This window comes from Lithobates pipiens, unplaced genomic scaffold (assembly GCF_037356315.1).
Source record: "Lithobates pipiens isolate NorthernLeopardFrog02 unplaced genomic scaffold, aLitPip1_a1.2 Scaffold_3, whole genome shotgun sequence".
Classification (NCBI taxonomy): domain Eukaryota; kingdom Metazoa; phylum Chordata; class Amphibia; order Anura; family Ranidae; genus Lithobates; species Lithobates pipiens.
In genome coordinates this window covers 146548263-146572358 of record NW_027507790.1, presented here as the reverse complement: position 1 = coordinate 146572358, position 24096 = coordinate 146548263, and the positions used below count along the sequence as shown (strand labels likewise).

General features: G+C 40.0%; 1 protein-coding gene across 1 annotated transcript in view; it reads right to left on the bottom strand.

Annotated features, from left to right (window-relative positions):
- Window positions 1-5849: 5849 nt before the first annotated feature.
- Window positions 5850-24096, bottom strand: part of PCSK1 (proprotein convertase subtilisin/kexin type 1) — a 73737-nt gene continuing 55490 nt past the window's right edge. The window contains exons 8-14 of the mRNA XM_077462361.1: window positions 16979-17191; window positions 16198-16298; window positions 15182-15415; window positions 8277-8434; window positions 7474-7607; window positions 6771-6932; window positions 5850-6208 (exon numbers count right to left, since the gene is read on the bottom strand). Coding sequence (XP_077318487.1) covers window positions 5876-6208; window positions 6771-6932; window positions 7474-7607; window positions 8277-8434; window positions 15182-15415; window positions 16198-16298; window positions 16979-17191 — 1335 coding nt within the window. The 3' untranslated portion in view covers window positions 5850-5875. The remainder of the gene's footprint in view (window positions 6209-6770; window positions 6933-7473; window positions 7608-8276; window positions 8435-15181; window positions 15416-16197; window positions 16299-16978; window positions 17192-24096) is intronic.

Sequence of the window (24096 nt, the reverse complement as noted above, 5' to 3'; positions counted from 1 at the left end):
CACGTATAATCCAGTTTCTTTCCAAAACCTTAATATTCATTTGATTTAGAAGATGTTTTTAATTGAGTATGGTTATATTGAGAATATATTAGAATAAGGCTGTAACATAACAATGTGAGGGGGTGTACTCACTTTTATCAGAGACATTGTATGTAATCTTACAGTTGCTGTCATAAACACTGCTGAGCAATTTAATGACAATCAGGAGAGGGAGGTGATATAAAAAAAATACAGAAGTATCTTTCGTACAGAAAATCCCTGTATTCAAGAATTAATTTGTACAGTAGATACAGTACATTCGGAAAGTATTCACAGCACTTCAATTTTCCCACATTTTTTTATGTTACAGCCTTATTCTAAAATTGATTAAATTCATTATTTTCATCAAAATTCTCCAAACAATACCCCATAATGACAATGTGAAAGATGTTCGTTTGAAATCTTTGCAAATTTCTTAAAAAATAAATAAATAAATAAATAAATAAATAAATGTACACAAGTATTCACAGCCTTTGCCATGACACTCAAAATTGAGTTCAGGTGCATCCTGTTTCCACTGATCATTCTCAAGATGTTTCTGCAACTTATTTAGAGTCCACCTGTGGTAAATTCAGTTGATTGGACATGATTTGGAAAGGCACACACCTGTCTATATAAGGTCCTACAGTTAACATTGTATGTCAGAGCACAATCCAAGCCATGAAGACCAAAGCATTGTCTGTAGATCTCCAAAACAGGATTTTATGGAGGCACAGATCTGGGAAAGGGTAAAGAAACATTTCTACAGCATCGAAGGTCCCAATGGGCACAGTGGCCTCCATCATCCATAAATGGAAGAAGTTTGGAACCTCCAGCATCCTTCCTAGAGCATTCCGCCCAGCCAAACTGAGAGATTGAGGGAGAAGGGCCTTAGCCAGGGTGGTGACCAAGAACTCGATGGTCACTCTGACAGAGCTCCATCGTTTCTCTGTGGAGAGAGGACAACCTTCTAGAAGAACAACCATCTCTGCAGCACTCCACCAATCAGGCCTGTATGGTAGTGTGGGCAGGTGGAAGCCACTGCTCAGTAAAAGGTGATGATACAAAGATCAAACTCTTTGGCCTGAATGGCAACCATCAGGTCTGGAGGAAACCAGGCACTGCTCATTACTTGGCCAATACCAAACCTACAGTGAAGCATGGTGGTGGTAGCAGCATGCAGTGGCAGGAACTGTGAGACTAATCAGGATCAAGGGAAAGTGGCAATGTACAGAGAGATCCTTGATGAAAACCTGCTCCGGAGCACTCTGGACCTCAAACTGGGGCAAAGGTTCACCTTCCAACAAGACAACGACCCTAAGCACACAGCCAAGATAACAAAGGAGTGTCTACAGGACAACTCTGTGAATGTCCTTGAGTGCCCCAACTTGAACCGGAGAGAACATCTCTGGAGAGATCTGAAAATGGCTCTGCACCAACGCTCCCCATCCAGCCTGATGGAGCTTGAAAGGTCCTGCAAAGAAGAATGGGAGAAACTGCCCAAAAATAGGTGTACCAAGCTTGTAGCATCATACTCAAAAAGACTCGAGGCTATAATTGGTGCCAAGGGTGCTTCAACAAAGTTTTGTGCAAAGGCTATGAATACTTATGTACATGGGATTATTTTTTTTTTTTTTATAAATTTGCAAAGATTTCTAACGAACTTCTTTCACGTTGTCATTCTGGAGTATTGTTTTGTAGAATTTTGAGGAATATAATAAATGTAATCAATTTTGGAATAAGTCTGTAACATAACAAAATGTGGAAAAAGTGAAGCGTGTGAATACTTTGCGGATGCACTGTACCTGTACATTAAATAATAATTACACTTGGAATCTAAATAGGCCCATACCCTTATGAATAACATAAAAAAGAAGTATCTTTTCATAATTCTCTTTTTTTTTTCATATAAATCAACCATTTTTCTACTGGGATGTGAAAACCATATATTCTGGATCTCATTTGTAAATAGCTTTACTGTTTTACATATTCATTTTTGGTTAAAACCTGTGATAAAGTACTTGTTTTTTTCTCTATATTCTCTTCTTAAATATAATGTTAAAAACACACAATAAGTTTGCTGCTTCCACACTATATTATGCTTATTAGACAAATTATAACATCACATCACATACAGGGTTTTATTGTTGGAACATGCCATTTTAAAAGAAAAACTTTATTTAATGAAATGTATAATTTATAATATCTCTGTAAAAACAGTTTTATTGATAAAAATAGGACTAGAATATGGAAATACTTACTAGAATGTTGTCATTTACAGCAGTTCAAAACAAAAATATTTTTTTCTTTCTCAACAAGTTGTACATTTTTTAAATATGTGTATGTGTTTTTTTCAGCCAATTATTTCTTTAGAAAGGCTAATTTTTTTCAGCACATTCATTTCAAATGCAGTCTACAAAAATAAACTTTGCCAGTAGGTGGTTGTTGCCCTATATTACCACTCTTAAAAGTGGTAATATTGGGCAATAATGGAATTATGAAAAAACATAGTTTACCCAAGCTAAGTATGTAATTGAAAAAAGAAAAAAATATATATGCTATCCCTAGTTATTTTGAAATTAATATTACATACTTAAGCAATACAATTTGATTCTAATCTAGTAATACGAAGTTTCATGTCATATAAAACAATGCTTTATAATATATGCATCATTTTATTTTTGGTAGTTCTCATAAATACATTGTTTTTGAATATTTATTTCTATTATATATGAATTATTTGTTTGATTAATTTTTACTTTGTTAATATTAAGTACTTCCTGGAGAGGTGAGCACATACATTTTTTAAATATTAAAATACAATGGCAAGTTTAGCACTAGAAATACATTGCATAATATAATTTATAACATTTTGAAATATATCATATTTTAATAAAGAAATTATTACAGATTTTACAAGTTGGCAAACATAATAATCCTCTAATAGCTTTTTAAAATAATTATAGCAGGATCAAAGAAAGCAGTGAAAATATTCCCTTGCTGAATATTTATGATTACAAGTAAGAAGGGGATTACTGTGAATGTTGCATTTCTAATACTTTTAAACACGTTGTATTCCTGTCTTTTTTTAAGATTAGCTACTAGTTTATATATTGTTTACAGCTTGTTTAGGGCAAGCAATGCAGAAGCTGTGCTAAAAGAGGCTGTAACTTTAAGTGAAATTATTTTAAAGCACATTGTTTACTTCACAAAAGTTATAGTGAACCTACAATAAAAAGTAAACATTGTGCATAGTCCCAAAACATAGCCAAAAATGTAATACAACAAATGGTTGCATGAGAGTATGCATTGTTTACTTTTAGACTTTAGATCTTACTCCTCTTTCGATTGGGCAAGCAAAGGATTTTAAAGTGGATTTGCAAGTGTGGTCATAATCCATCAATATCTATCCCTTGTATGTGGTGAAGGTGAAGCTGACCTAATATAGAAAGCCAAGGGGTCGCATTTCTGGATTTTTCATATGTGGTAAAACTAGTTTTAGAAAAGTCAACCTGAATCTATGCCTGAGTGTTATTGGGTAGCCATGTCGTATGGTATGTGGTCACCTCCAAATCAAACTAAAGACATAGCTAAATGCAGGGGTGGCTCCTGCTAAAATATTTTGGGGGGGGCGCAAACAAACTGAAAAATTCTGAAAACAATTGCAGCCACACTGTACCATCAATCGCAGCCACTGTGCCCAGCAATTGCCACCACTGTACCATCAAACGCAGCCACTGTGCCCATCAATTGCCACCACTGTGCCATCAAACGCAGCCACTGTGCCATCAAACGCAGCCACTGTGCCCATCAATTTCCGCCACTGTGCCATCAAACACAGCCACTGTGCCCATCAAACGCAGCCACTGTGCCCATCAATTGCTGCCACTGTACCATAAAACTCAGCCACTGTGCCATCAAACGCAGCCACTGCACCATCAAACGCAGCCACTGTGCCCATCAAACGCAGCCACTGTCCCATATCAAATACTCCCACTGTGCTATCAAATGCTGCCACTGTGCCATCAAATGCTCCCACTTTGCCCCATCAAATGCTCCCACTGTGCCATATCAAAGGCTGCCAGTGTGCCATATCAAATGCTGCCAGTGTGCCCCCGGCCAGCCGTCTGCACTTACCCTGTCTCAGTAGGACAGCTACTCGATGCTTCTCAATGTCTTCTCCTGTCCTCTCTTCCTGTCCTCTGCTATGATTGGATGCCTAAAAGGCATCCAATCACAGCGCCTGTCGTTTCAGCCAATCAGGTGACTGGTAACAGATCCAAGCATCTGATTGGCGGAGAGGCGGTTTAGTGTTAGGAAAGTGAATATTCATTCGCTTTTCTAACACAGCTGAGTGACCTACGAGCGCCATGCTCGCAGGTCACATTTTCTGGCGCCCATTAGACCCTATGGCTCTAATCAGGTGTTTCAAAAACACCCCCCTGCAATGCATGAATCTATCTATTGGTGCTGGGGGGGTGGCAGGAGAGAGGGGGCGGCGCCTGTGCGCCCTTATGTACACACCGCTACTGGCTCAATGTTACAATGTAATCATGTGCACAAATAACAAACCTATTGAGAATATAGTCCGATGAGTTGGATATGATTGTACTCTGCATTGGTTAACCATATGATTCTCTTTAGTACTTCAGCACAATCAGTAGAACTTTTGACTTTTACTTATAATAGCCAAAGCATTTCCAAATGCCAGTGCCAAAGTCTGTGCCATTATAAGATGACACCACATGTGGATATGAAACAATTTGCTATTCTGAAATGTGGCTATCTGAAGCAGATGTGAATCAGGATTTGCAGATCTGCATGAATGGCATTCAGCCACAATGGTTTACCAGATCACTACGGTTAACCTACACAGAAAGTATATGCAAATATTATGGGGACACATGATTCACACCTGCACTTTCAGAGTCAATAATTTATGTGCAAATGAACACTTGTTTTCTGAATTATATTTCGATGTTTGACCTATATAGCAGCAATTTATTTTACTTTAATCTGTGTGATTAGTTAGTTCTTAAGCTGAGAGTATGTTTGGGAGAGCATACATTATATAATATTTTTTCATATTATATAATATAAGTGTTGCAATAAATTCAGCACAGTGTACGGTATGCAAAGAGACTAACACCAAGTTTTGAACTGAGGTTAGAGGAAGATACTTTCCATTGTTCTCTTCTTAATATTCCCTGCCTGTGATAATCGTAAATAAGCTTTTTGAAATTAATCTGATAAAATTAACTTTGCAGTGATTTATTTACAACCACTTAAAAAACCTTCTAACAATTTTTGAGTTGTAGCTTGCAGCTAAAATATATATATTTTATGTGGATTTATGAAAGAAATCACCGCCAAGAATTATTTTGCTGATTTCTTAATCGGCATTTGATTTTTTTTTTAGGACAGTCATTGAACCACAGGAAAGAGGAAAGTGGTCACAGTGATGGTAGATCCTTGTGGCAACTGTTACTGATTGTTCATACACATCTTAACTGCCCTTATTTTCCAAACCAGACAGTGCACCAGTGTCTATAAACATTTCCCTTTGGCTTTTATGGCACTTAATTACTATTTTGTTAGTGGTTTAAAATAAATACCAGCACTGGCTCTATTTCCCAGTAGTCAATTCACACACAATTATGATATGCTGCTAATTTCATTGACTATATATATATAAATTCACTGACACTTCTTTTTCCAGCTGGAGCATTTTCTAACATATAGAGCATTCACAAAATTCATTTTTGGCATTTTAACAGAATTGTATGGAAATCTAGGGTCATGGAGATCAAAATGTATTGGATGGAGGCATGTTTCCAACTATAAGATAAATTTAATCCTATGAATCCTTGTCTACAATATTCAGGAGAGCTTGCAATAATCGATCATCTCTATGCTTATAGGGTCTTCTATTATAGAAGCGGTCAATATAGTCATTGTATAGATTGTTTCCTTTGTCCTTTGTACCTGACTGCTTGTACAGTTTTTGCAAAGCGTGATAATAATGGGTCTTAGGAATTTCAGCCTGTTCTTCTGCAAATGCAGCTCCTTCTCTGTCAAAAGCATTCTTCAGAAGATGCAGCATCGCTTTTGCTTTCACAGGATCCTCTGGTTCCTCTGGTTCTTCATTTTCTGTAGGTTTCTCTGTAACTATTTGTTCATTGGAAGAGTCCTGTAATGTTTAACGTCATGGTAAATATTCATGCTGTGATGATAATCAATTGCAAGATTTTAAAACAATATGTATTGTATGTCTTAAGATAAATAAGCCCCCCTCACACTTACATGAGCCCCATCTTTGTCCAGCAATGTCTATGAATGTCTCTGCCATCCGATAATCTTCCTCCTGATTGGCAGAGACACAGCAGCAGCACCATTGGCTCCCACTGTTGCCAATCAAAATCAGTCAGAAATCAGGAGAGGGGACGGGGTCAGGCCACAGCTCCATGTCTAAATGGACATAGGAAGCTGTGACTCGCTTGGGTGCCCCCATAGCAAGCTGCTTGCTGTGGGAGCAATCAACAGGAGGGAGGGACCAGGAGCACCGGAGCGAGACCCAAAAAGAGGAGGATCTGGGCTGCTCTGTGCAAATCTACTGCAACAGAGCAGGTAATTATAACATGTTTGTTATTTTTTTTAATTGAAATAAAAACATTACATTACAATAACTTTATGAAATGTTGTTCTAGACACTCAAGTGGAACACAATGGTGTACAATAGTGAGGTTACGTACCTTGTCAATGTTTGTTAACTTCTCCACACCTCTTCGGTCATTCTGAACCACATTGTAGGAAGTATACACTCTGGGATTTGTCATGTGGTCTGGGCGGGTAGATGTTCCATGTAGAACAAGTTTCCAGTTAACTATTCTTCCTTCATTTTCCAATCTTTTAGACTGAATAATAGAAAATTGAAAAGTATATGATTCACTGGTAAATTTAAGTCAGGTATTATATGGCTATTTTTTTTTTAAGGTAAAGACTGAAGGAGGAGGACTATACTTTTAAAAAAGTGAATATATCAAGGGGTACCAAGGAACTATGGAAATGTACTAATAATCTTTGCATTTTATATCCCATTACTTTGGAAACCAACATAACTGGCAGAGACCAACACCCACACTGCTTTGTTTGCTTTTAAACTGTAATGTAATTGCAGACTGTTCTGAATAATACAGTACTTCCGTCCCCCCTCCACTGACGTCAAGGTCACATGCATGATAGATACCAGTACTATTGTGTCTCTGCGTCACAAAATGCATGGCCACAAGGAGTTGTGCAACCCAGGGTATATTAGTCTTTTTATCTTTTTTTTTAACAAATCCAAGATTTACTTACTTTTCTGTTGAGGTAAATACTTGTAGCTCTAAAACTATTTAAAACCTTATACTCAGAGTTGGGATTCAATATAATAGCTGTATTTTTTATGTTTCTTACCACATCAGTGATTTTGACAGTCCAGGTTCCAGCTGGATCTTCTCCCCAGCTATGGACAGACATAAACGCCCAGTTTTTGAAACCATTGGTCGATGTGTCTCTTTCTCTTTCAGTCAGGAGGACTGTCTTGGTTCCTGCATGGAATAACAGAAAAATGTATGTGCTCAGGAACATTTTGGTGCATATCAATGATAGAGTATGCATTTTACCTAGACGGCTGCAAAAAAGTTACAAATAAAACCTGCAGGTGCCATCTGCAAGCATTTTTAAATGAATGGTTTGATGCCATCTAGAAGCATTTACAACATATAAACATATGGCTTATGACAACATCTTCACCAACTAGAAGCATTTATAAACATATGGTTTATGACATGTTCATTTAAATGCAAAACAGGCAGCTAGAATTTTCCATGGAGTTTGTACAATCTGAATATACATAATACATAGGATATAATGCAACTAGTAGTGTTAACAAAAGAGATCAGGGCTTGTTATGGCTCGTGTCTGAATACAAACTCTGGTAATATGGTAAGTAATTTATTAACAGGGCCATAATTCTACTGTTTTTGAGATGTTAAAGAATACTCCACTGCATTAGCTACGGTAAAATTAATTTTGATTACTTGCTATAAATATTTCACATTTCAAGGAGTCAAAAGCTAAATTAGTCTGAAAAACCATCTTCTGTAAGCCTCTTATTTTTGGGAAAATCACTTGCTCAAATAAAAGAAATCATTAAGGTGTACAGGCTTTCCTGGCAATAATGGCATGATTGCCTAATAATCATTAAGTTTACATACCTGATGGGGAAATTAGTGTAATGTGAAGATCTCCTCGACGTGTATACTCGATTGTGGCTTCCAGTTGTAAATGCTCCAGAGACTTAATATAATTATCTTGGCCTTCACATGCCTTTGTGGGGATCTCAATCGTAATTTCATCCACAGATCTAAAAAGCCTGTAATTAGAAGTGGAGATGGAGGAGAGTAAATATGTAATAGGTTTTCTGGATGCCTTCTGTTATGATAAATAATTAACACACAGAATAAATAGATTAAAATTAGGGATATGGTCATGCCAAGTGTACCCTCACCATGATAAGGAAAAATCCTGGGGAGAAACAGGGCATTATCTATCTCTGACCACACAGGCTATGACACAAACATCATCAATAGGTCAAGGAAAAGTGCAGAATGCTCTGCTTTTTTCCTCTTTTTTTTAAATGTACATTTATGAAATCAATGAAACCACAAAGCTCCTGATTCACTCCCTGGTTATCTCTCACCTTGACTACTGCAACTCCCTCCTCATTGGCTTACCTTTAAATAGACTATCCCCCCTTCAGTCCATCATGAATGCTGATGCCAGACTCATCCACCTTACAAACCGCTCAGTGTCTGCTAACCCTCTCTGCCAATCCCTCCATTGGCTGCCACTTGCCCAACGGATTCAATTCAAAATACTAACACTTACTTACAAAGCCATCCACAATTCTGCCCCAAGCTACATCACTAGCCTAGTCTCAAAATACCAACCTAATCGCCCACTTCGTTCCTCCCAAAACCTCCTGCTCTCTAGCTCCCTCATCACCTCCTCCCATATCCGCCTCCAGGACTTCTCCTGAGCCTTGCCCATCTTCTGGAACTCACTACTCACTACCCCAGGCGATCCCTGAAAACTTTCCTCTTCAGAGAAGCCTATCCTGCCTCCATCTAACAACTGCACTATTTTCTCCATGAGCTCATCCCCCACAGCTATTACCCTTTTGTATAACTAGATTGTAAGCTCTAACGAGCAGGGCCCTCTGATTCCCCCTGTCTTGAATTGTATTGTATTGTAATGTCTGCCCTAATGTTGTAAAGCGCTGTGTAAACTGTCAGTGCTATATAAATCCTGTATAATAATAATAATAATAATAATGAAAGGCTCAGTGGGAAAGATACTGTGGTTTCCACAAATAACAGTAGACCACATGCCCTTGTCTTTACTGCCCCTCTTTCAACCATTACGTTTTACAGAAATGGCAAAGAGAGACTATGCTAGAGATGACCATAAATGAACTGTAGTGTGTTTCTGTAAATAGCATCAAAAAAATGTATAGGTGTGTAACCACTTGACCCATGAGCTCAAGTGGTTACTTTGGATGCTAGATTTCAGAAATGGTTACTATGCATTGCCTTTCAAATGACCCTCTGTGCAATATCACATCCAATCGTGATCACTTCCTTTCCTGCTGTTACAGGATAATATACTCTCTTACTTATTCATAAACTATAATAAATAAACCCTATAAGATAGTAAAATAGGACTACAGGCCCTACGTGCAAAGAAGTTGAGTTTCTCACAACCTGCTCAGTGTCAGCCAGTGTTTACTTCTTGAGATCTTGGTTAAATAATAAGCTTCTGGTGGGTCCAAATATATAGAGAACATGACTGTCTTGGTCATATGCTCAGTGCATTCACTCTAAATGCCTATGAAACCTATGACAAAGTTTGGGGTATGGGTGAAATTTCATAAGTTTTCTGTCATAGAAGCCCAGAGAAGGGCACAGTAGTAAGGCAGCAGTTTGACGAGAAGGGTTGGATGAGATTGTGGGGGATACAGGGTTTTAGAAAATACTGTCACTTTACAAGTGGCTCTCCTCTGTACTGAAGACCTGAAGTATCTACTTTTTCTACAAGTAATTTGTTTTATTTTGATATGCAGGTACTGAAAAACTGAGTAAATAAGGAAGGACAGAGAGCAACATAGATGTGCGTGTACATAGCAGTCACAGATAATTCCACCTACTCAAGTCATATAAGAAGGTATGATTTCTGATTGTTGCTGTGGATACTTAACTTGGTATTCTTCCTTATTTTAGTAAATAATTTATGTGGGTACTGTTAAGAATCACATCTATATGCATTTTATAAGCCAATTATAGTTTACCAGATATCTAATTTAGTTGTAAAACCAGGCAGGCTGGTTGCCATAAAAAAATAATATATTTTTTTAGGTTTGCTAGACCATTTAGCGCCCCTACCAACTTCTACAAATTCTGCACTGGTGATTGTTCACCTAGTTAAGGGGTAGCAGCTTAGGAGCCTAGTTTAGAAATTAGGAGGTGCAGGATCTATTTTCTGTTCTCATCTGGAATATGCAGTTCAGTTTTGGGCACCAGTTCTCAAAAGGGATATCGGGGAACTGAAGAAAGTGAAGAGAAGGGCAACCAAACTGATAAGAGGCATGGAGGAACTATGAGGAGAGAGTAGAGAAATTTAATTTATTCTCTCTTGAGAAGAAGAGATTAAGGGGGAATATGATATCAACATGTATAAATACATAAGTGGTCCATATAGTGAACTTGGTGTTATTCACTTTAAGTTTATCACAGAGGACAAGGAGGCACTCTTTACATGTGGAGGAAAAAAGATTTAATCTCCAAATACGGAAAGGCTTCTTCACAGTAAGAGCTGTGAAAATGTGGACTAGACTCCCTCAAGAGGTGTCTCTGGATTGCTTTAAAAAAGGCCTGGATTATTTCCAAAATGTACATAATATAACTGGGTACTAAAATGTATAGGTAAAGTTGATCCAGAGAATATCCAATTACCTCTCAGGGGATCAGGCAGGTTTTTCTTCCCCTGCTGTAGCAAATTGGATCATGATTTCTGTTTTTTTTTTTTTTTTTTGCCTTTCTCTGGATCAACTGTGGGTATAGGATTGTGTATATGGGATCGCATGATTTTTTTCTCTCTTTTATTGGTTGAACTAGATGGACTTTTGTCTTTTTTCAACCTGACTAACTATGTAACTATGTAATTTGCACTGCTTTATTAAATATACTGCAAATGTTTCCCTATAGATAACATGTCACAAAGAAAAGTACCTATGTGAGAAAGCACCAATTAAAGCAGTCATTTATCAACAGTCACATTTTTGCACTTACACTGCACAAGTGCGTTTTTGTGTGTTTTGCGGAGGGTGCAGGTCATCGGGGGAGGTCATGTTCTGATGTTGGGGGGGGGGGGGTTCTTTGGCCTTTGAGTCTTTTGCCTTTCCCCATCCAGAGGGGTCTTTTTTTGGTAGAGCCCCTCACTAATTACCTGGTAGACTGGCTTCCACCGGTCCCTAAGGAATGGGGTCTGCTTGGCTTCGGCCTAGGTAAACCATGGTGTACCTTGCCTGTGTCAAGAGCCTTGCGCCCAGGAAGGATTGGCCATAGTGTACCCTCTGTGCACTGGTTTGTGTGCTATGATTTCAGGGTTCACTTTTTTGTTCACAGGGGGTTTTGACAAAGCATCAAATGAAGGTGCATAAAAAAACACAAAGGGGGTTATCTGTCAGAAATAGGTATCTGCTCCAAGAAAATAAATAAATCCAAACGTTGTACAAGAGGGTGAGGGGAAGCGAATATTCCCTTTTTAGGTGAAGTTCTGCTTTCAATAGGATATATATATATATATATATATATATGTCTGTACATCAGACCAAAATGAGGGACAATTAATAAGGCGAAAGGGACAGCGGAATTTCTTTCCGAAAGAAGGACATCCCCTCCAAATGAAAGCAATGGTGTTGGAACTCTAAGTTTCTACTGAATTGCTGTTATATTTTGTACAGTATCTATTCTCTAGAAAAGCTTATGATTATATTTGCCAAGTGTCAGCTACTTCTATTTAGGACCAGTTCACTAATGGCATGTTGTCAGTTTCTGCTGTATTTAATTTACCCCTGTGACATGAAATTATGGTGTCAATGCAAATAGCATTTAGTTAATTACATTTGTTTGACTCATAATGTACACTATAAATTATATCTTTATTTCTTTGCAGAGTTAATTCTAGCTTTGGAATATATTCAGAGGAATTTGTGAATGAACCTAAATAATTTTTTTTCTATTTGCTCAAAAATTCCTGCCAAAAAAATGTGAGCAAAAATAATAGTCATTAAAATATAATTATGCAGGAAGGTAACCTAGGAAGAACATTTGCATAACTGCTTGGCATGCACAAAATTACCTAACAATGTTGGTTCAGCATATTCTGATATTTTAAATACCAACTTGAAGAAGAAAAAATGTATTTGTATATGAAAATAGTTTCATGTGACAATCCATTTTATATAAACAAAATGTGGGAGGGAGGATGCGTAGCATGAGAAATGGGTGGCAAATGCATTATGGGATGCACTCCAACAACCAGTTATTCACCTTTACGGCTATGACCATATTTTTTTTGTGTGATTTTGTTGCTAGTTATAAAAAGACCAGTCAAGACTTAAGCTGGGTATACTCTGATGCTGCGTACACACGATATGAATTTTTGTTGGAAACATCTTGGATGGTTTTTCCAGACGGAATTCCGCTCAAGCTTGGCTTGCATACAAACGGTCGGTCACACAAAAGTTCTCTGAACTTTTGGCCATCAAGAACACGGTGACATACAACACTACGATGAGCCGAGAAAATGAAGTTCATTGATTCTGAGCATGCGTCGAATTGTTTCTGAGCATGCGTAGGAATTTTGGTCGTCGGAATTGCTGCAGACGATCGGAATATCCGATCGGAACTTTTTCCGTTGAAAAAATAGTGAACCTGCTCTCAATCTTTTGCTGGCGGAATTTCGGCACCAAAAGTCCAATGGAGCATGCACACAGTCGCAATTTCCGACCAAAACCTCAGAACTTTTGGTGTGTACGGGACATAATGCCACATACACGCAATCGGATTTCACGTTGGAAAAAGATATGACTGCTTTTCCTATGGGATTCCACTCAAGTTTGCCTTGCATACACACGGTCATGCAAAAGTTCGCTGAAATTATGACCGTCAAGAACACGATGACGTACAACACTACAATGAATTAAGTTCAATGCTTCCAAGCATGCGTCAAATAGTTTTTGAGCATGTGTAGGAATTTTGCACATCGGAGTTGCCACAGACGATCACATTTTCGGATAGGATCTTTTCCCAACCGAAAAATTGAGAGCATGCTCTTAGGCCTCTTTCACACGGGGCAGATCAGTAATGATCCGCCCCGTGATGATCCGCTCGCTCAGCGGGGATCGCTCCGTTGTCCCCGCTGAGCCGGCGGCGGACAGGGCGGTCTCCGCACACTGTGCAGGGACCGCCCTGTCAGCTCTCCGCTCTCCTCTATGGGGATCGGACGAGCACGGACCGTCTGTCCGTGTTTGTCCGATCCGCTCTGCAGACGGACAGAAAAATAGGATTTTCCTCCGTCTGCAGAATCGGACAGTTGCGGAGGCGGACAATAGCGGGTGTCTGCGGATGCTCATCCGCAGACACCCGCTATCCCATAGGGATGAATGTATGCCCGTATTTCATCCGCAAACGGATGGATGAAATCCGGACATACCATCCGCATGTGTGAAAGGGGCCTTAATCTTTTGCTGGCTGAAATTCCTCCAGCAAAAGACTGATAGAGCATACACACGGTCGCATTTTCAGATGAAAAACTCTCATCTGTCTTTTGCGGGCCAAAATTCCAATCGTGTGTACGTGGCATTAGAGTTTTTTCCATTCAACCAGCTTAAGTACTTCCCACTGTCATGCCTTCTGCATCCCTCTCCTGCATATATTGTTCCTCGTCAATCCTTTGACTCCCTCTCTTGCACATATTTCCTCCCATTATACCCTTCATACTCCTCTTCTGCATATATTTCCCCCATCATACCCTCTGCACTCTTCTCTTGCACATATTGCCCAATGCCATACCCTCTACACTCCTCTCCTGCACATACTGCCCACCGTCATACCCTAAGGCCGTGTACACACGAGAGGATTGTCCGTCCAACTTAGTCCGCTGAAACGTGTTTCAGCGGACAATCCGCTCGTGTGTGGGCTTCAGCGGACTTTTTCAGCGGACAGTCTGGCGGACTAAGTCTTTCGGAATTTCCATAATTTTGTCCGTCCAAACTTGGTTTCAGCAGACAGTCCGCTCGTGTGTAGGCAAGTTGGACGGACTAAGTATGGCGCATGCTCAGAAAGGATTTACACGCCGAAGGTTGCATTGCAGTGTATTGGACGTCGTATTTCTAGTCCCGTCGTACGTGCTGTACACGTCATCGCGCAAGCTTTCAGCGGACTGTCTGTTCATCGTGTGTGGTCAAGTCCGTTCATTCAAAAGTTGAACGGACTGTCTGTCGGATTGTCTGACGAACTTAGTTGGGCAGACAATCCGCCCGTGTGTACGCGGCCTAACACTCCACAACTGCACATATTGCCTATCATACTCCTGGTATTTCTCTGCTGCACATATTAACTCTTATACCCTCTGTACTCCTCTATTGAACATTGCCTACAGTCATACCCTCCATACTCCACACCTGCATAAACTGCTTCCATCATACCCTCTATATACCTCTTCTGCACATACTGACTGCCATCATACCCTTGGCATTCCTTTGCTGCACATACTGCCTGCTAAGGCACTTCCTTAGCATTATCTTTAGCTGGAATTGAAGTGGTCAGAGCTGAACAACTTGTTTTTATTTACAAATGTCTATTATCTGCATAGGCAGTGTTTGGTAATGATGAACTAACCCTTTAATCCAATACACCTCTTTCTTTTCTTGGATGACTTGTATTTTGATGAACTACAAACTTTCATGTAATCTAAATCTAAATAACACAACAGAATCTCTCCAAATGTTTGTATTTGTAATTGTTCCTTTTCTTAAATTGTTTGATCTTGTTCTTACCTGGGGGTGAAGTCACTGTCTTTAATAATGCAGATTTTTTTCTCGGGTGCAGTTTTCCATGTTTTAGGATCAGCTAAATCCACAAGGGCCTTAGCATTCAGTAGTCCAAACCCAAAGCGACTGTTGACCATAAGACCTGCTCCATTCTTCTTCCAGCCGGGATTATTTGCTAGAGGATCATACTCACTTGTCCAGACAACCAGGTGTTGCATATCCCTCCATGTGAGGTTAGGACTTTTTAAAACACAATAATTAAAATTAGGATCATGAAAGTTTCCAAAGATGTTGTAAATTATATTAAAATGGTAACAATTGTGAAATGTTAATTCATGGTTGGTAAAATAATGTTTGCATCTTTGGTTTTACACAATTACACCAGGAAGATCTCTTTACCAGATCCCAAAAGAAACAGAAAGGGTATACAGTAAATTTCAATAAATCCAGCAGATAGTGTGTGGACCCATCAAAAAATATGCATTAGATGTGTAGGCCCTGGAACTCAAGCAGAGACCTAATAAAAGTCCTTGAGAGGTGTTAGAAAGCTTCAGATGATTTGCCTCTCCAGCATCTACTAAAAACTGAAATATGCCACTACTCCTGTCCTGACCAGCCCAGGTGAATAAACGATAAGGAGTGACCTTAGCCTACATGTCTCCACCATTTGTGGTTTGGTGGAGACGTGTAGGCTGAGGCCGCTCTTAATTGTTTATACGCCTGGGCTGGTTGGGAGTAGCAGTGATTCATCCTCTTTACATTTATTATCCCTCTGGATTGGTATCAGGGCAAGCCTGCACCCTATGCTCTGGGGCACAGGTATATACTTTTACCTCTACTTTGAGCACCACGAAAAGCAATATAACAGGTATCAGTTTTGAGTGAGTCCACCCTTTAATCAACATCCAACCAAAACCCTTTTTTTTTTCTTGACCTTTAATGATTCTTTTTATACTGATAAAAAGCATGCATTTTTTTCTCTGTGTACCTATGGCACCTTACTGAGAAATTGAAATCCTTACTTTTGTTCCAGAGCAAGAGCGAAGATCCCAGCAGCCAATGGAGCGGAAGCAGAGGTGCCAGTATGTGTTTCTGTGCAGTCATTATGTAGATCAGCACTTACCTAAATATTGATAAATATACATGAATGTAAATGCACAGGTTCTTAAAATGCAATATTATGTAGCATATCTATTTAGACTATAAATTCCTAAAAAAAAGCAACTTCCTGTACAACATGTAAAATTCTTTCATACTAGCTGAAATCATTCAGTGAAAATGAGGTAGCAATGAGAATTTCTACTGGCTGAAGCATGCAACGGAGAGGTCATTTTTAAAGAAAATATTGTCAAGGACTGATGTGAGTAGATTTGCCTTCTCTGGTCCTCCTTAAGGCTACAAAAACGACCTCACAAAATGTTTGCATCTGTCCTACCCCAGAGGCCATAGCCCAATCTCTTTTGCCTGCTGGCACCAGAGAACGACTAGACTAAATCTGTGTGGGGTTGGGGTTCTGATTGTCTGCCATTGCCTGAATAACCATCCATGGCTTCTGTTTCACACAGATCTCATAGCTCTCAAAGGATGACACAAAAAGAAAATGAAATAGCGGTCACTCAGACTGGTGACATAGTCTGGCTGGGCAGAAGTTGGGAATATTTTTGTAATGACAGTCTGAAGTGATCCAGTGGAACTAAAGTCTAATTTTGACTTTAAATTCAATTTAAGAAGCAAGAGTAGAACAAGCTGTATATCTGGACGACTTAGTATATGAAACATAAAAGTAGAATTGTGGACACTTACAATCCTCTGGTCAGTGTAGTCTCCACTGCTGTATGCTGTGGCTAATGTGGAGGAACATTTTTCTGCATACCAGGGAGATAGTCCTTGCTGTGATGCACTGCTGATTGAGATGGTGTAAATACTGTCTGTGTATCCATCGCAGTCACAGTTATCTCCCTGTCTGCCACCATTACCGGAAGCCCAAACGAAGATTGAACCTTTTCCATTTCGCCCCTTTAGAATAAAAATAAGCTAAGTTAATAATAGGTATTTTATCGACAGGTAAACATATTCTATTTCATTCATTTTAACAACACTGTATATATAATATTCATATGGTCTGCCAAACAGTGAATAAAATGGTACATTCCCCTTCTTGATGAAAGTGATGATCAAGCTGACATTCTAGTATTCCTGACATGAACAGGTGTTGCCTTGCATTGAGCACAATTTTTTTTTAGAAAAGGGCCATAACCACAGAAGTCCAGCAGTGTTAAAGAGTAGCTTTGCTCCAGTAGGACATTGGTAGGAAGGAAAGTTTGTCCAAAATGTTTATGATATTATGCTTAAATGCTAGTGTTCTGTACATCCATACAGTTTGCCTGTCAATACCGGAGCACTAAAGCTAAAGAGAGCCAGCCATGTATAAGTTTAAGCAAAAGATTGAAACACTTTAAAACTGTTATAAGTGCAGTAAACTTATTAGAAATATGCCCACCAAGTGCTCCTTATGTGATAGCCTTTTAGTGTGACAGGTTCTCTTTAATGAGACATTAGGGGTCTATTAAACCCCTTATGTCTCCCCTTCACTCCACTAAAGCTAATGGAGTGTTTTGAAGCATGACATACATTGGTGGCAGTAAAAGGTTTAAAACACATGGTGGCAGATACCTTGTGTATGCTTTAGTGTTTTTGTAAAGGTTTAACCACTTCCCAACCAGCTGCCGTCATTATACTGCGGCAAGTTGGCTCCCCTGGGCAAGCCGTCGTAGCTGTACTTCAGCTCTCTTTAAGACCACCAGGGGGCACGCGAGCGACGCCAAAGCCGATGCACGTGCCCAGCGGTTACAATGACCGCTGAGCACCCATGATCACTCCACATAGAGACAGAACAGAGGTCTGTCAGTGTAAACAGACAGATCTCCGTTCTGGCAGGGGAGAGGAGGCATATCTGTTGTTCATACTAAGTATGAACAGCGATCGGTCTCCTCCTCCAGGCAGTCCCATCCCCCCACAGTTAGAATCACTACCTAGGACACACGTTTAACCCTTTGTTCGCCCCCTAGTGTTAACCCCTTCCCTACCAGTGACATTTATACAGTAATCAGTGGCTATTTTTATCTTTGATCGCTGTATACATGTCAGTGGTCCCAAAAAAGTGTCAAAGGTGTCCGATTTGTCTGCCGCAATTTTGTAGTCCTGATAAAAATCACAGCTCACCGCCATCACTAGTAAAAAAAAAAAAAGAATAATAAAAATGCCATAAATCTAGCACCTATTTTGTAGACGCTATAACTTTTGCGTAAACCAATCAATATGCACTTATTATGATTTTTTTTTTCCAAAAATATGTAAAGTAAACTGAGGAAGAAATAATAAAATAAAAAAAATTGGTGATTTTTATTATAGCAAAAAGTAAAAAATATTGTTTTTTTTCGAAATTGTGGCTCTTTTTTTTGTTTGTAGAGCAAAAAATAAAAAATCGCAGAGGTGATCAATTACCACCAAAAGAAAGCTCTATTTGTGGGGAAAAAAAGGACATACATCTTGTTTTTGTACAATGTCGCACGTCCAGGGGGCAAATCCTTCCCTGGCTAAAGTGGTTAACTGTGTACTTAACCTGCTGCAGTGCTCGTCACTTCCAGTCTGCTGGTGCTTAGATTGTTGTCCCAGGCCAGTAAAATCTCTGCACAGGGTGTGACCTCCGACTATAATGGTCAAATACTGCACTTAAAAGGAATATACACAGCCATAAACTGGTAGAGTGAGGGGCAAGCAGATGACAGGACTGCCTTTGCTACTCATGTTTCAGTGTATAGTAAGTCTCAGATAAACTAAGTATAACTCAATAAGTGGGCAGTCATATAAATCTTTCATAAATATATCTATCTGCCTTAGATACTATCAGTATTTGTCACAATGGATGTTTTGGCATGCGTTGTATCGGTGCTGATGTGTATTTTGTACATAATTTTTAAGTATACTTCTTGTTGCCTATACGCAACTGCTCCCACTCCATACATACTGGTATGATGTTTTTTTACTGAGGAATATGGGTGTACGTTAATTGCACAGCCCTTTTGTGAGGTATGGTCCGGAAGGTGTTTGCAAGCGTCCTACTGGACACCGGATATGATGTACTCTCTTTACATCACTTCCTGGTGTCGGACACATTCTGGCCGGAGGTGACGTATTTTTGTTTACGTCACTTCCGATGTTTGATGCTGTCTGATTGGAGGTGACGTATTTCCTCTTGCGCCGCCTCTGATGTCGGACGCATCTGTAATGCTGGTGCTTCCGGTACGCGGTGCGTTCCAGCGTCGCGAGACGGAAGCATCAGTGTTCCCTGTATACGTTACGCCCACCATGTGAGTACTTTCCTGTAGTGGGGGTGGCTCTGCCGACATGAACGGCCGGGTAATATAACGATCCGAACCATATCCACGCCCCCTAGTTGTTCAGCCATGAACCGGAAGTACTATTAACGGTATAATAAAGGGGAATAAATTCTAGTGTTTGGTTTATTTTTACGTTTGATATACCTCCAATGTTTGGGCCAATTCATGTTTTGTTTATTGGTTCACTTTATATATGTTATGGCATGATTAGCCTGCTAGTTCATGCTGTAGCATTATAATGAGGCGTGGAACGCACGCCGGGCGCCATCTTAGACCGGAAATGACACGTGGTGACACAGGCAGATGGAATTTTTGCCCAAATTGAATGTTTGCTATAAAAGTGATGATGCTACAGTGTAGTGCTACCCCAGATGACGTCTGTAGAGGACGAAACGCGTCGGGACTACTGCTGTAGCACTGTTTTTATGGAATAAGCGCTTGATTTCTTTTGGTTACATGTGAGTTCATTACCTTTTTATTAAATTTTTTCTTTTAAATGGATTTACACTATTGTGGCTCCTTATTTTCCTTTGTATGAGTTCAACATTTTGTGCTGGAGTGTACCGATGAGGATTTAACAACTAGTTGAGGACATCTTTATGTGGAGTCTGACTTGTTACTTCCCTGGACATTTTACATCTATAATCTCGCCTTCTAAGTGTACAAGCTTGCATGATCCTTCGAATATATATTCGTTTGGATCCATATTATCTGGTAAGCCTTTATTTCTAAAGGTGACGGGAATATCACAGGGTGTCTGCATGCTAGCTTCATCTTGAGAAGGTGGATGGTGACCCGTATTTCACGTTTGGATTGGATCAACATCTTACACAGAGACTTTTTCTATTTATATTCTTTGGAATTGTAATTTTATTCCTATATATTTTTTACACGAATCTTCACATTTAAGGTGTTTTGGGTTAATTACTGTATGATGATGCACTAACTAGGTCATTCATAATTTTGTTTAGCGCTACACTACGTTTTGATATTTGTTAATTATTCACTGTTTTATCCTTGTGATTGTGTTAGCAGCTTTTTTCTGTTTTTTGGATAGCGCAGTGTCACAGGGAACGTTTTTTTGTTTCATAAATATATATCTGGTTTTCTTTGAGGAAGAATTAGGTGTGATTGGTCGGCACCTTATCATGGTGTCATAAGACTTTTCTCAAATCTGATCACTTCAGCGATGTGCACATTGGACAGATAGTGCACTAGCCCTATGAAGGTAGAGCAGTGGAAAATACAAAACAAACAAAAAATTTTGTAAAGTCTCTTCCACACATTGTTTATCACAAAGACTTGTGCAATTTTTAAGGGCCCTTTCACACTACCATGACTCCAAAGTCATACAATTTAGCCACGGCTTAGACGCGATTTCAGGGAATGCCCGTGTAAACTTGAGGTGTATGAAACTCAACTCACATGAAAGTCGGACCAAAGTAATAAAGGGACTACTTTGAAGTTGGCACGATTTGAAGTCATTTGCCTCCAAACTCCTTGAAAGTTTAGTCTACAACCAACTGAGTGACCACTTCATTGAGAATAACCTTCTTGATCCCCTCCAGTCTGGATTTCGTCCACAGCACTCCACAGAAACTGCCCTTTTAAAACTCACAAACGACTTACTAACAGCCAAAACCAATGATCATTATTCCATACGTTTACTCTTGGACCTTTCTGCTGTCTTTGATACAGTTACCCCCTCCTCCTCAAAAAAACTCAATTTGCTTGGTCTCCATGGCTGCACTCTCCATTGTTTCAAATCTTACCTATCTCATCGCACCTTCAGTGTCACTTACTCCACTTCCTCTTCTCCAACTCCTCTTTCCGTTGGGGTCCCCCAAGGTTCTGTCCTTGGACTTCTACTATTCTCGATCTACACGTCCTCCCTGGGTCAGCTGATAGCCTCCCATGGCTTTCGCTACCATTTAAATGCTGATGACACCCAAATCTATCTCTCTGCCCCTCAGCTCACCCGTTCAATCTCCTCACGCATCACTTATCTACTAACAGACATATCAGCCTGGATGTCAAACCACTTCCTCAAACCTAATATATCTAAAACCAAGCTCTTAAATATTTCCTTCCCCACGTGCCCCTTCCCCTGACTTCTCTGTCAAGATCAATGGCACATCTATCAGTCCGTCCCCACATGCCAGGGTGCTAGGGGTAACCTTAGACTCTGAACTGTCCTTTCAGGCCCACATACAATCCCTGTCCAAATCATGCCGCCTTAGCCTCTGCAACATTTCCATAATACGCCCCTTTTTAACTAATGACACCACCAATGTTCTAATTCACTCCCTGGTCATCTCTCACTTCGACTACTGCAACTCCCTCCTGATTGGATTACCTTTACATAGACCATACCCCCTTCAGTCCATAATGAATACCGCTGCAAGACTCATCCACCTTACCAACCATTCAGTGTCCTCCACCCTTTTCTGCCAATCCCTCCACTGGCTTCCACTCACCCAACAGATAAAATTCAAAGTACTAACAATAATTTACAATGCCATCCATAACTCTGCCCCCAGCTACATCACTAACCTAGTCCCATAATACTAGCCAAGCCGCTCTCTTCAGTCATCCCAAGACCTCCCGCTCTCTAGCTCCCTTGTCACCTCCTCCTATGCTCACCTCCTGGATTTCTCCAGAGATTCTCCCATCCTTTGGAACTCCCTACCCCAATCGGTCCGACTATCCCATAATCTATCTATCTTTAGGCGATCCCCGAAAACCCTTCTCTTCAGAAAAGCCTATCCTGCTTTCAACTAACACTGTTTTACTTCCTACATCAGCTCAACCTCCCACAGCTATTACCTTTTGTATCAATTGACCCTTCCTTTTTAGATTGTAAGCTCTAACGAGCAGGGCCCTCTGATTCCTCTTGTACCAAATTGTAATGTAACTGTAATGTCTGCCCTCATGTTGTAAAGCGATGCGCAAACTGTTGGCGCTATATAAAACCTGTATAATAATATACCATTATATAGTAAAATTTATTTTTATTTTATTTTACTATTTTATTTTTAAGGCAAAATTTGTGTAATACAATTCGGATGTGGCAGTGAGTAAAATCATTTTAGCTGCCTGCTTTCCAGGATCACCTTCTGCATTAATGTTTTTAAATAACTGAAGACTCTACCTAAATAAGCCACTCTGTAGCTTCATCTACCAGTGCAATAGGTTCATGCCTTTTTTATCATTATATTTTTCAAATAGATTTTTTTTTTTTTTACAATGCCATTTCCTTCTCTATGCAAGGCTTTTTATTAGGAAAATCCACAGGTGCAGATTATAAAACATTCTGAGGAACAAAGCATATTAATTCAAGTGTGATACTTAAAATGTGACCCATATGGGCCACATGCTCCTATCTTGTTTATTCTTTGATGACCTACTCTCCTGCCCTCTTCCTCTGTGCCCTACGTTCTTTGTCTGATCTTTCCATTTATGTTTTATGGCAATGACATTTCTACAGTTATTCTTGCTTCTTTTATTTGTTGGACTCTGAACAAATCTGATTGTGTTTGCAAGTGATCAAACTATGCTTTTCAAGGACTGCTACACATCATTTCTTTTACTCAGAGAAGTACTGGGTACAATTGTAGTGCATGTTATGATATTTTTAGAGTATAAGAAAAAGTTAAAGCAGTCCTTGCACTATAAATGCAAGGTTTTCTTATTTATTTTGCCCTCCCCCATTCCAATATGCTGCAATAAATAAAAAAAAATAACTATTACCATTCCCCAGCTTCCATCCCTAGTGCCTAGGAGTGAAGCCCCACACTTCCTTTAAGATCCTGGGCAATGTTGAGCAGCCCAAATCCCATGAGAAGACACCCTTGTGCTTTGCTATAACATCATCTTCTGAGATGTGGACTTTCTTAGCATTCTCAGGGAAACATTTTCCCCAGCTTTTTAATTGCAGCTTTTGGACAAAATAAGGGGCATTGAAAAGTGGGTAAGCAGGTAGTGCAAGATCCACTTTAACATGCAAAGCCAAAAAATGGTTTTACCACACAGGAAGCAGGGCCATCTTTAATGCAGGGCAAAAGGGGCAGCTGCCCTGGGCCCTAACATGGGGGGCGCCAAAGCAGCGGCCCCTTGAGCCTGCAATGCCTACACATTGGGGTCCCATTATAACACTGCAGAGAGCAGAAAAATACATTAGTGTATTCCCCAACCAGCAGGGCAGGGGCAGGGCTGAGAGCTCCACTGCTGCTCTGACCCTGCCCCATGAAGCCTGCATGCTCGGTGGCTTGGAGCTGAGATCGGAGTAGATGCGCTGAGAGCCCCTCCTCCAGACGTCTGAGAGTCCCACTCCAAGACCTTTGCAAGCCCTGCATCCGAACCTCTAAGAGCACCATTCCTGGACCGCTGGGGGCCCCGCACCTGGACATCTGAGGGCCCTGCACCTGGACCCCTTAAGGCCACGCACCTGGACTCCTGAAGGCCCCGCACCTGGACCCCTAAGGCCCCCGCACCTGGACCTCTGAGGGCACTGTCCCTGGA